Raw genomic sequence first — 13,416 nt, 5'->3', positions numbered from 1 at the left:
AGAATTGCCTGCATCCAGAGAACTTGGAAAAAGGAGAAGTGAGATTGAACTGTGAACCAAAGAACTTTTCTTAAATTTACACACACACATGTGCTTAGAATTAGAAGGGGGTTAATTAAGTATAGAAGTAAGTTAAAGTTTGATTCTGTTTTCATGTTTAAAGTTGATTAAAGACAACTTTTGTTTTAAAAACCACTGCTCTTGGTGAATGTCTGTTGCTGCTGGGTTTTGGGGACCTTTGGACTCGTAACAGGGGGAAAGGTAACAGTGCTACTTTTCTCTGACTCATTATCTTTCCAGTAAGCTCCACAGATTTAACATCACTGGTAGTGAAAATCTGTTTTTTAACAAAATCACACAAAGTCCATTGTTGAATGATGCACCACTCAACATTCTAAATCTGCTGTTCCAGCTTCCTTCCATTGGCCACCTCTCCCCCTCCGTGTCCTGAAATCAAAGCATCAACTGCAAAATTCAATGTTAAGTCAGTTACATGTTATTAAACTTTGAATCTTGCTTAGCAAACACCGATTAAGCACTGTTTCCCAATATATTTTGCGGCAATAAAGATACACAAAAAGAATAATGAAAATGGCTATACTATGAAATGCAGCAAACAAAAAAACTCAGCAATTTAATAAGTCCTAACACATGAACAGCACCTCTGTTAGGTGATCCGAAGAGCCAGAGACTGGATATGCTTTGGTAACAAACTTGGCCACACTAGGCATATTGATGAATCCCTTCCAGAGAGAATCCAGTCGAGCTAGGAACTTAGACTCGTCTTCTGCAATATCATATGCATCTGACCTGAATTTAACACAAAATGAATAAAATACAAATTCAACTGACAAAACCAGATAAACTCAAACCTTTAAATAAAGATCAATTTATCATAATTTTATTTTTAAATAATCTCCTGACTGCATAAGAAAACATCAAGAAACTTTAAAGAAAATAAACATGAAAGGGCACAAAGCAATGACAAGAGAATATGAGAAATGGAAGGGGAGAAATTAAAGCCCGGCAAAGCTATTTGAAGCTATGATAACAGATAGTCATTTAGACTATCATATCTGTCCCAGCATTTTGTCCAGGAAATCCATAGTGATATGTCTCTCCCATCCAACCATTAATTTCCTCTTATCTATGCACGTATCCCTTTAAAGGCAAAATAACATTTAAGAACTGAAGAAACAGGAGCAGGCCCATCAATCAAGTCTGCTGTCATTTATTAAGATCGAGGCTGATCTGGCCAGGCATCCAACTTCACATACCTGCCTTCTCTTCATAACCGTTAATTACTCTACTATTCAAGAATATATCTGTGTCTAAATACATTTCCTTTTGACAGAAAATGCTGTGGTGATCAATTTCTGAGAATTTCCTTTCTCACACGGAATGATAATGATAAACGCATTTGTTGCCGACTTACAAACTGTAAGGACAGCCTTGGGCAATAAGGAATTGAGCAGGCAGAGATGAGGCTCAATGTCTCACTCCAACTGGCCATGGTACCCACCTGCTTTAAACAGGCCTCAATTGTACTGGTGCCGAAGAAAAGTTTGGTAACCTGCCTAAATGACTATTGACCAGTTGCGCTCAGATTCACAGTATTTTGAAAGGTTGGTGCTCACCTCCTGTCTGAGCAGCAACCTGAATCAGTTCCAATTTCCCTTCTGCAGCAACATGTCTTTGGCAGATGTCATCTAACTAGTTCTACACGAAACGTTTGAACACCTGGACAGCAAAGGTGCATCTATCAGAATGCTCTTTACTAACTACAGCTTGGCATTCAACACCATCATCCTCTCAAAACTAATCAGCAAATTGCAACAACTCAGCCTCAAGTGGATCCTACATTTCCTCACCTCCAGACCCCAATCAGTGCAGATTGGCAAGAACATCTCCTCCACAATCTCCATGAGCATCAGAGCATCACAAGACTACGTACTTGGCCCCCTGCTCCACTTCATTTACACCTACGATTGTGTTGTTCAGTACAACGTCACTTACAAATTTGCTAAAGTAGTGGGCTGTATAAAAAAAGAGGCAATGAGCCAGCATACATGAGGGAGATTAAAAACCTGGCTGACTGGAGTACTAACAACAAACCCTCACTCAATGTCACCAAAACCAAGAAGCCGATTACAGACTTCAGGAAAGGAAAACCAGAGGTGTACAATCCATTGATTATTTGGGGATCAAAGGTGAAGAGGGTGAGAAAATTTAAATTCTTAGGAATCACTATCTCAGAGAACCTTTCATGGACCCAACATACAAATATCATTGTGAAGAAAGCATGTCAACACCTCTACCTCCTCAGGACTTTGAAGAGGTTCAGTATAACTTCAGAAACTTTGGCAAACTTCTATAAATGTGTCATGGAAATTGTGGGGGCACCAATACCTCTGAGCCGAAAGCCCTGCAAAAGGAAGTGGGCACAGCCCACATCAGAGAAAATCTCTCCATATTGAAAAAATCTACATGGAATGCTGCCGTCAGAAAGCAGCAGTAATCACCGAGGATCCACTTCACCCAGGACATGCTCTGTTCTCACTGCTGCCCTGCTGCCATCAAGAAAGAGGAATAGATGACACAAGACTCTTCCCACCAGGTCCAGGAACAGTTGCTACCCTTCACCATCTGAATCCTAAACAACACTCAATTAGAGACTCATTTAAGGACTCATGCTTTGCACCTTATTTATTACTGAATATAGTGGACATTTTTTTCCAAAAGCTTTGCTTCCTGAAAGAAAATTGGGGATTATGATAGACAACTTCAAGCTGAACACAAAGATGATTTCAGATTTGTGGTATCAAGTAGAAAGTTGCAGAAACATTAAATAAACTTTTATTGAATTTAGCATGTTTCGTCGCATAATGATGCTGATACATTGCATTAGTTCAACTGACCTAAAAATATTTTGCCACTGATTTTCATTTGTACTTAGTATCTGATATCTTTCGTGTTAGCATCCAACAATAGACGGCCAGCATTGATGGATTCTTGTTGCCCTGATACCTCTTTTCCACGGTTGCAATATCCCGTAAAGCCTTTCACCATGTTCATCACTGACTTAACCAGGATCAGCAGGGAAGAAGTCCAAGTGCGAGTGCAGAAAATGAATTTTCAATGACATGTTACACTTCATGGTTTTGTACGCTTGAAGCATGTTGTCAATCAGCTGGATGTAGTTTGGTACTCTGTAGTTGCCAAGAAAATTCTCAACATCTTTAAAGTTCAGGCATGCTTGGACTTACCAAAATAGCTTGCTTTGTAGAGCAACTAGTAGATTTAAAATATGACAGGAAATCACCAAAATAGGTTATATTTAAAAAAATGGTACGTGATAGGAAAACTTTAAGGTGATCAGCAGCCCAAAATCCATAAAATGCACCCAAAAATATTCAGGAAGCAAAACATTTTTTTCTGTATTGCAGTTAGTTTGTTGAGATTTCTTTCTTTTTTAACATTTCTCTCTTTTCTACATGTATCGTTCCTCTTTTGTACAGTTTACAGTTACTGATCAGTATAAATTCTGCCTGGCCTGCAGGAAAAAAAATCTCAGGGTTGTATGTGATGTCACGTATGTACTCTGACAATAAATTTGAACTTCCATAATGTGATTTGAAAAAGATTGTGATTACGTGAAAGGGAAGATGGAAGGAGCATAATAAACATCTGAGGCAGAGGACCTATTATTCATTACAATGGGCCAGGTTTTATTCCTACATAGCATCTAGCATTACCTACCAATTGTCAGACTTGCCCTTAGAAATTTCAGCAAAGAATATTTTTACCCACTATGCTACTGACAATGAGACACTAATACTGCAGTGGGACATTTGGAGAACATTGCCTTAAAAGAGTCTTAAAAACTGAGCTGCAAGAATTTCAAGTGGAAGGAAGACAAATTCACAATTGGTGTGGACATGTTGGGCCAAAGAGCCAGTTTCATTTTTGTACAACTCAAATTATTCTCTTTGACTCAATACTTTTTTCAGAAAAATGAAGAATGAAAAAAGTATAATAAAAATGGAAAAAGATTATGAGAAATACATCTTAAGTTATCTATTTCTCCCAAAAAGAACTTGACGTGCCTGCAATTTTGGCTTGTTTTTGGTGTAGAATGGCAATAATTAAATCTAGCCATTTGAAACATACCATACAATTACCACTCCCAAGCAGTTTCTGACCATGATGCAAATATGGCAACTTTACAATGTAAAATTATCTTTCATTAAGCTATTGTTGCAGAGGCTCACCGTTGCATTTTATGGCATATTTGGTGCTTAACTGATATTGCTGCACAGAAGGGAGTGATGCTTAGGTGCAGTTCAGTGACTTTTGCGGAAAAGTCTAGACAAGTAAACATTAGTGCAGTGTCTACTGTCATTGTTGAATGATAAATTGATGTTCTGTTTGAAACCTCAATGAGAAGACAAGATTCCATGGCATTAAATGAATAACAGAATTTTACACATAGGGCTTGAAGTGTACATTAAATCAGTGCCTTCTGACTCTGAATGCTATCATTAGACTCCTCCAATGCAAAATTTAAAAAAAAATCAAGATGAAGAGAGCAATATTTGTCAGGATGAGATAGCAGGGCTATCCACATAAATAGACCCGAGGGTAGATCAGCACTCATTTCAATGAAAGGGATAACAGGCTCAAAAGCATAATATCCTCATCCTATTTCCATCTCTGCAAATCGGCAGCCAAATTGCCGATGCAAAGCATTAATCGCACACAAAATAATTGATTGGCGATTAAGTCCTGTGCAATTGAGTTACCACTTTATTTGCATGCATGCATCATCTGGCAAGTACTTTGGAGTGAGACATAAAAATCAAAAATAAGTTCTCTACCTTGTCATAGAGGAAGTGGATAGCTCTATTGATTCTGCTGTCTGTTCCACAATTGCATCAAAAGACAAGATGCTGTTAGCAGAGGAAAGAGCATCAGCTAAAAAGGCTGATTCAGCATCAACATCTGATTGACGCCTGGTCACGCTTGTAGCTACTTTAACTTTTGGCTGAGGCAATTCCTCAACAGGTGGAGCCATTCGACCTGAAAATGAAAATAAAATCTATCACGTGGAATTTCATCCCAATTCTTATTGTTTTAGTTTATCAAGGAAAATACATAACCAAATACACTGGACAGTAGGTAGATAAAAGATGGTTCCACTATTGGACATGACTGTTTATAGTTTTGTGGTCTTTTAGCATATTTCTGGCCAGTTAACATTCTGTTCAAGTCATCACTGACTTTCAGTGCTGAGTTAAACAGCTTCAGTTCAAATTAATAGCATTCAATTGAAATTAACAACATTGGTTCCTGAAATAATCTGATAATGCTGCACATGTACCCTCTCACATGACAATCCTAATGTAAACTCATCACACAAAATATGCAGATATTAGACCTTAAATAGAATTATTTCACGATACACTTTCTAATGCAATATTAACATTAAATCAGCATGTACATGTAAATGACTGTAAGAACTTTGTAGTTTTAAATTAAATAAGTTCTCATTCTCCAAACTCTACAGGGTATTTGCCCAGTTTAAATAATCCCTCCTCAGACAGCAAGTTACTTCCCCATCAACACTGCCCCAGATTAAAGTTTACCATGTTGTATTAATAGCAATGAACAGCTTATCTTGGATCAGATCAAAGCTACAATCTGTCAAGTTACAACAACCATCTGATTTATCCAATGATTATGTGTACACCTATGCTCTGAAATTACACCATGCACTGAAGCTACAACGCCAGGTTTCAAATCATATTGAAACACCACGACCAGGAAATGAATAGTTCAATCTATGAATATTTACTTTAACAAATGGTACTGCTTGGCATAAAATGGAAACAGAAACATGTACGTTCCACATAAAGCCATATTTGCAGAAATGGTTCTCATGCGATGATAATTGGTCAGGTTCTACTCAATATGGTCAACAAGTTGCATCTCTTTTTCTAAAACTTGCTGTAATATTGCCATACTTCTGTAACATCTGTGAAAGACAGATGAAGGGATAAATAATCTAACTGATGTATCTGAATGGCGGACAATTGTCAACACAGACTAGTTGACCAAGTTATTTGTTTTCATGACATGACATTTTTTACACCCTGTAAGAACACAGACAGGAGTGGGCGATACAGGTAAAAACTATTAGCTTCGTTGAATAGAGAACGACTGCTACATATCAGGTTTAACATAGAAACTTCAAAAATAGAAGTTGGAGTAGGCCACACAATGATTCAAAAATTCTCCACCATTCAATATGATCATGGCCGATCATACTACTTCATTGCCCTATTCACATTTACTGAACTTTCCCTGCTACGAGTAAGCCAATCTACGTAGGAGTACTCCAGGTTTATATAATAACAAATACAATAGAAAAAAGATATGACCCTAATATATCCCCCTAATATATCCTTAAATCTCCATTACCTGTACAAATTTTGCAATTCAAGTCAAAAAGATGGTTTTTATGCTGACAAGTGGTGTCTTCTGTAGCATCTGTTGCTGTTTCTTCTTCAAACTCTTCTAATTTCTCGACAATGGGCTTTGGATCCACAGATTTTGATTCAACCTCCTAAAAGTTCACCAGCAAAAAAAATCACTTTGGTTTTAGATGACAAGTTTTATTTTGTCTTTTTGAGCTCTGAAGTAGAGCTTCAATACCAACTGCCCTGTTTACTTGAATATTGTGTTCAAATAAAATCAGAACCAAATCCATAATGACCTTTAAATGGCTTGGTATAGCAAATAGGCCAAATATATAATATTTGAATGCTCCAACTAAAATGTCGTTTGTCTAGAAAATAGCAACATTTAGTTGTCACATTTTAATCATATAAAACCCCTAAACTTTGTGGTAAGTAAAATCAAACCACCTGCTTTGTGCTGTTAACAGTGAAAATAGCATGGAGACAATTAAAAAAAATATCAAAATTAAAATTGTGTGTTTTCTTCCTGATTTTAACATAAGTACAAGTACGTGCCGCTTAAAGTCCGTTCAGGCAACATCCGACCGCATGTACGTCCGTGGTCCCATAATTATTCAGTTACCGCAAGCAAGTCCGCAGCAATTTTGAAAAAGTCATCGCTAGCTATAAGAAATTGTATACTGTATACCCACACTGATCTGACTGCCCCATTCTCTCCCCACAGCCCTGTATCAGTCCCAACTAATCCCACTGCCCTGCGCTCTTCCCAAAACCCTGTATCAGTCCCAACTAATCCCACTGCCCTGCGCTCTTCCCAAAACCCTGTATCAGTCCCAACTAATCCCATTGCGCCAGTCTCTCCCCATAGTCCCATGTCGGTCCCTACCCTGATCCCAATATCCCACTCTCTCCCCACAGCCCTGTATTAGTCCCCACACCGATCCGACTATCCCGCTCTCTCCCCACAGCCCCATATTGGTCCCCACACTGATCCGACTGCCCCACTCTCTCTCTCCCCCATAGTCCCATGGCGGTCCCTACACTGATCCCAATATCCCACTCTCTCCCCACAGCCCTGTATTAGTGCCCACACCGATCCGACTATCCCGCTCTCTCCCCACAGCCCCATATTGGTCCCCACACTGATCCGACTGCCCCACTCTCTCTCTCCCCATAGCCCCATGTCAGTTCCCACACTGATCCGACTGCCCCACTCTCTCTCTCCCCATAGCCCCATGTCAGTCCCCACACCGATCCGACTATCCCGCTCTCTCCCCACAGCCCCATATTGGTCCCCACACTGATCCGACTGCCCCACTCTCTCTCTCCCCATAGTCCCATGGCGGTCCCTACACTGATCCCAATATCCCACTCTCTCCCCACAGCCCTGTATTAGTGCCCACACCGATCCGACTATCCCGCTCTCTTCCCACAGCCCCATATTGGTCCCCACACTGATCCGACTGCCCCACTCTCTCTCTCCCCATAGCCCCATGTCAGTTCCCACACTGATCCGACTGCCCCACTCTCTCTCTCCCCATAGCCCCATGTCAGTTCCCACACTGATCCGACTGCCCCACTCTCTCTCTCCCCACAGCCCCATATTGGTCCCCACACTGATCCGACTGCCCCACTCTCTCTCTCCCCACAGCCCCATATTGGTTCCCACACTGATCCCACTGCCCCACTCTCTCTCTCCCCACAGCCCCATATTGGTCCCCACACTGATCCGACTGCCCCACTCTCTCTCTCCCCACAGCCCCATATGGGTCCCCACACTGATCCGACTGCCCCACTCTCTCTCTCCCCATAGCCCCATGTCAGTTCCCACACTGATCCGACTGCCCCACTCTCTCTCTCCCCATAGCCCCATGTCAGTTCCCACACTGATCCGACTGCCCCACTCTCTCTCTCCCCATAGCCCCATGTCAGTTCCTACACTGATCCGACTGCCCCACTCTCTCTCTCCCCATAGCCCCATGTCAGTTCCCACACTGATCCGACTGCCCCACTCTCTCTCTCCCCACAGCCCCATATTGGTCCCCACACTGATCCGACTGCCCCACTCTCTCTCTCCCCACAGCCCCATATTGGTTCCCACACTGATCTGACTGCCCCACTCTCTCTCTCCCCATAGCCCCATGTCAGTTCCCACACTGATCCGACTGCCCCACTCTCTCTCTCCCCACAGCCCCATATTGGTTCCCACACTGATCCGACTGCCCCACTCTCTCTCTCCCCATAGCCCCATGTCAGTTCCCACACTGATCCGACTGCCCCACTCTCTCTCTCCCCATAGCCCCATGTCAGTTCCCACACTGATTCAACTGCCCCACCCTCTCTCTCCCCACAGCCCCATATTGGTCCCCACACTGATCCGACTGCCCCACTCTCTCTCTCCCCACAGCCTCATATTGGTCCCCACACCGATCCGACTACCCCGCTCTCTCCCCACAGCCCCATATTGGTCCCCACACTGATCCGACTGCCCCACTCTCTCTCTCTCCCCACAGCCCCATATTGGTCCCCACACTGATCCGACTGCCCCACTCTCTCTCTCCCCACAGCCCCATATTGGTCCCCACACTGATCCGACTGCCCCACTCTCTCTCTCTCCCCACAGCCCCATACTGGTTCCCACACTGATCCGACTGCCCCACTCTCTCTCTCCCCACAGCCCCATATTGGTCCCTACACTGATCCGACTGCCCCACTCTCTCTCTCCCCACAGCCCCATATTGGTCCCCACACCAATCCGACTGCCCCACTCTCTCCCCACAGCCCCATATTGGTCCCCACACTGATCCGACTGCCCCACTCTCTCTCTCCCCATAGCCCCATGTCAGTTCCCACACTGATCCCTACTTACAAATAAAAAGTTTACAGGTATGCTATAGTATCCCATATAGCTTTCCTAAGTACAGTGTATAATTTGGTGCTCGCACACATCCACGTCGCGTAACGCCCAATTTCATAGAATGTGTCGTCGACGTTAAGCGGCGCGTACCTGTAGATGAATTCACAACATATTCAAATAAGCTTGGCTAAACTGTAATCCAGTTTCATTTCCGTATTTATTGTATTTTTCTGTGTGGGTTTACTCATCAATATACCATTGAAAGTGTGCCACATTGCTCTGGGTTAGATTTAAACTTAGAATCCCTCTTCGTCTTTCAATGGTTGGAGTGAATGTTTAAGATGCTATCTTAATAAGGGTGTGAATATACATGATCATTTGGATGTGCAGCCTATTGATTGGTACCCCACAGGGTTAGAAATGGTGCCCATAGCTTTACACTCACTAATAATAGACACAAAAGTCCAGCAGTTCCTTGGGATGACACTTGACTTCTATGTGTTGCCAATGCATGCACTTGATGCTCTCAATGCTAATCTGAATGCTCCTTTTCCAATTTGATCATGGGTCCAGAGATTCCAGAGTCAACATTGATATAGCTTTTCTTTAAGCACGATTTGGGCCCAACCTGAATCTTTTCTTCCATCTGCTTGTAATTTATTTCCATGACAGAGCTCAAAACAGTACATCTATATCAGGAATCTAAGATAGGCCAATCAAATGATGTAGACTGACTAACATAAATGAAGATCACTTGGACCTCAATTCAGGGGAAACTGTCCTGTAGGTTTAAGTTATCTGTCATAAAGTACAGTGAGTAGGGTTCTTCTGCAAGGAGACTGACATGTTATCTCATACATTCATACAGCCAATTACAAAGTTCAGAATTACAATGAAAAGAAAGATCAATTAGCACCAAGCACAGGCAGCATGATAATACTGTAATGAGGTTCATTCAGGAGCCTGATGGCTGCAAGGAAGGAACTATCTTTAAGCCTGTTAGTGCCTGCTTTCATACTCCAAAACCTTCTCTCTGATGGGTAGAGGGAGATGAGAGTGTGTCCTGGGTGTAATGAATCTTTCAATATGTTGGCTACTATTCCTGGGCAGCAGGAAATGGAAATGGAATCCATGGAGGAGATGGAAGTTTGCCTTATGTTCTGAGCTGCGTTCATGGCCTTCTATAGTTTCTTCCAATCATGAGTCAAGTACTTACCATGCTGTGATGTGTCCAGAAAGTATCCTTTCCATTGTGCACCTGTAGAAGTTGTTGAGGGATTGGGGAGGGGAGGGGGGGTGGGGGGGAGAATGCCAAATTCCTTAGTCTTCTAAGAGAGTAAAGGCATTTGTCCTCTTTCTTAACTGCCATGTCAAGTGTTGGCCCCAGATCAAGTCACTGGAGTTTATTTATTCCTGAGAACTTGATGCTTTCAGCACCATTAATAAGGGGTGTGGCCAAAAGTAGACTATGATGTTAATTTATAATCTACACAGAGATAGGCATTTTAACTTCCAAATCAAACATTCTCTAACAAGGCTGCGAGAGGAACTGCTAATTTATAAAATTTGTATTTTGGTTCAAATGAGCATGCCTCTAACTCAGGTAATGTGGTAAGTGGAAAAATTAGGTACTGTCATTTAACCCATCAATACAATGACGTCACACAAATCCATTATTACAGAGAAAGATTGCCAAGTCTGATTCATGAAAAAAAATCTTTTTTTTATTGAAAATCTTATTGATTTATTCTGTACCTCTGCAATTACCACCTCTGGTTCTTTCATTGGTGTCTCGCTCTCAATTTCAATTTCTCCTTTATGGGTTATTTTTGTAATTGGTCGTCTTTCAACTTCCCTTTGTTCCTTTTCAATCATTTCAATCATCTGTGTGAATTAAAAAGGCATATTTAAAATATACTGAGCTGAAAGTCCTCAAGAAAGTTCACGAACACATGATAAAATAATCCATATTCTCAGACTGGTTTATACAGCAATAGATTACAGTTGTGAGAATTCCATGTCTAACTCTCATTAGAATGTACCTCAGGCTCAGAACAGAATAAAAACATTAGTATAACCAACGTGCTTTGACAGAACTTAGGTTTTCCGATGTCAACACTATCAAAAACCAATAAAAAAAGAGGGTTATTTTTGGTATTACAATCGGTCAATCTAAAAGGCTTTCCCATTTATTGAAGCAATTAAAGAACATCCTAAATGATGCACAAATAAAGGTAGCTACAGACATATCCAATTCTCTGCTCCAATTAAATTGATTACATTATTTATAATTCTTGGGATTCAGAGAACCACAGATGAACGAATCTCACTTCATAATTTAGAACAGCAATCCCAGAATAATTTTTTCCAGCTGTTTGAGAGCTATATCACGGTTCATTTGAAGATAAAATGTGAAAGAAGTGTATAATTAAATTCACTTCAGAGATGGCTATTGTCCAAACTATTGTGTGATTGGACATGTACACTTGAGGTATGAATCTGCCAAGTCTGATTTTTATTAAGTAGCTTGGCAAAAGATAACTGTAGAAGATCTAATACAGCAAATGAAAAGAAAATAATTTCTGAAAAAATAAGAACAAGTGAACATCTCCAACAAAACAGCAGATGGATTATTAAAGTGTCAGCGGAAGGCAATTAAATATACAAAAGGATAAAAACCAGTCATATTCAAAACTGATCTTACATGTCGATTCTCTCTTTGTCTCCATGCAGCTAATTCTTTGGATGCCAATTCTTCTGGACTCATACGGATTAAATGATCAGGTACAATGTCACCTTTTAACACTCGTTTGAACAACACCTGAAATATTTTAAAGATTTATAAAATAAAAATTCTGCTTTATGTTCATTGAAGCTTGATTTATTGTAAAATACATAATAATTCATTGAATCAAATAATTTCAAGATGAAATAATTTTTAATTATTTTTGATACCACATTAAACCATCAAAAGAGGCATATGAAATTGTGACTAAAAAAATGTTCCAGTGAATTATGTAAGCTTAAAAGCAGACAAAACCCTACAGAATTTAAAGGCAGAGCGGGACAAAGGCTGATGTGTGTGAACCATGGGAACAGGAGCACCAGTAAGAGAAAAGGGAGCAGGGGAGCTGGGATTCCAGTGAGTCACAGTGTCACTGGCAAGGCTTGAATTCAATGTACAGTACAACTCCAATTATCTGAAATGGTTGGGTTTGGGCCTATTTGGAATAAATAATTTTTTTTCCTGAGAATTGGTCATTTTTTTTTAAAAACAGCCCAGTACCAACAGCAAATCACTGGTAACAGTCTTTAAGCAATAACAAACAACAAGGGAAGTATTTTTAAGCATTAAAATAATGTTTAATTCTCACCAAAAAAATTCTGGCCACCGCAACGAATCCACAGAGGCCCCGCACATGCCGGGAGCCCGAAGTTCCTGCTCCTGCCTGAGAGCTTGAGGTCCAAGCTGCCACCAGGAGCCCGAGGTCCCTGATCAGTTCAGCTCCGAAAATTTTTTGGATAAATGAGGATTTCTGATTGGCTGATAGCCTAATTTATCCAAAAGGTTTTTTTAAAATTTGGATAAATGAGGATTTCAGAGAATCAGAGTTGTACTGTACTTTCTTAATCATCCTTGGGAAAGTGATAGTGAGTACCCATCTTAAATCAGTGCAGTTGCTGTGGTGAAAGGATTCCCAGAGAGTTGTTGGATAGGAAGTTCCAGACTAAAACCCACTAAGAAGCAAACTAATTTGGCAAATTAAACCAACACTTAATTTTGCAAAAACATGCAAACATACCACAAAAATCATGAGATAAAGGCAGAATGCTGAAAATACTAAGACAACAGAGAAACAGAGTTCATGTCTCTAACAACCTTTTGTCAGAATTACAATTCATGTGGATGGGGAGGACAGGAGAAGAAAGGAAAATGTTCAACAAACAAGTAATACTGCAAGTTACCAAAAACCTGGAGAACATGAAAATATGGAAATTCCTAAAGTGAAGTCAATCCGTTATAAACTATATAAATTTTGTCTATCTTTTGATGCACATGTCCATTTTCTGAAATTATTA

General features: G+C 40.7%; 1 protein-coding gene across 9 annotated transcripts in view; it reads right to left on the bottom strand.

Moving 5' to 3' along the window:
* Positions 1–13,416, bottom strand: part of phf3 (PHD finger protein 3) — a 151,337-nt gene that overhangs the window by 26,895 nt on the left and 111,026 nt on the right. For 8 of the 9 annotated variants that reach the window (XM_069886101.1, XM_069886099.1, XM_069886105.1 and 5 more), the window contains 6 exons: positions 12,041–12,157; positions 11,092–11,220; positions 10,553–10,594; positions 6,481–6,625; positions 4,878–5,079; positions 663–810 (listed from right to left, as the gene is read on the bottom strand). In XM_069886101.1, the coding sequence (XP_069742202.1) occupies positions 663–810; positions 4,878–5,079; positions 6,481–6,625; positions 10,553–10,594; positions 11,092–11,220; positions 12,041–12,157 (783 nt within the window). The remainder of the gene's footprint in view (positions 1–662; positions 811–4,877; positions 5,080–6,480; positions 6,626–10,552; positions 10,595–11,091; positions 11,221–12,040; positions 12,158–13,416) is intronic. The other variant, XM_069886102.1, reaches the window with a different exon arrangement.

The sequence above is a fragment of the Narcine bancroftii genome, chromosome 6 (assembly GCF_036971445.1).
Source record: "Narcine bancroftii isolate sNarBan1 chromosome 6, sNarBan1.hap1, whole genome shotgun sequence".
Lineage (NCBI taxonomy): Eukaryota > Metazoa > Chordata > Chondrichthyes > Torpediniformes > Narcinidae > Narcine > Narcine bancroftii.
Note: the sequence above shows the minus strand (reverse complement) of the source record. Positions and strands in the feature narration are given on the sequence as shown.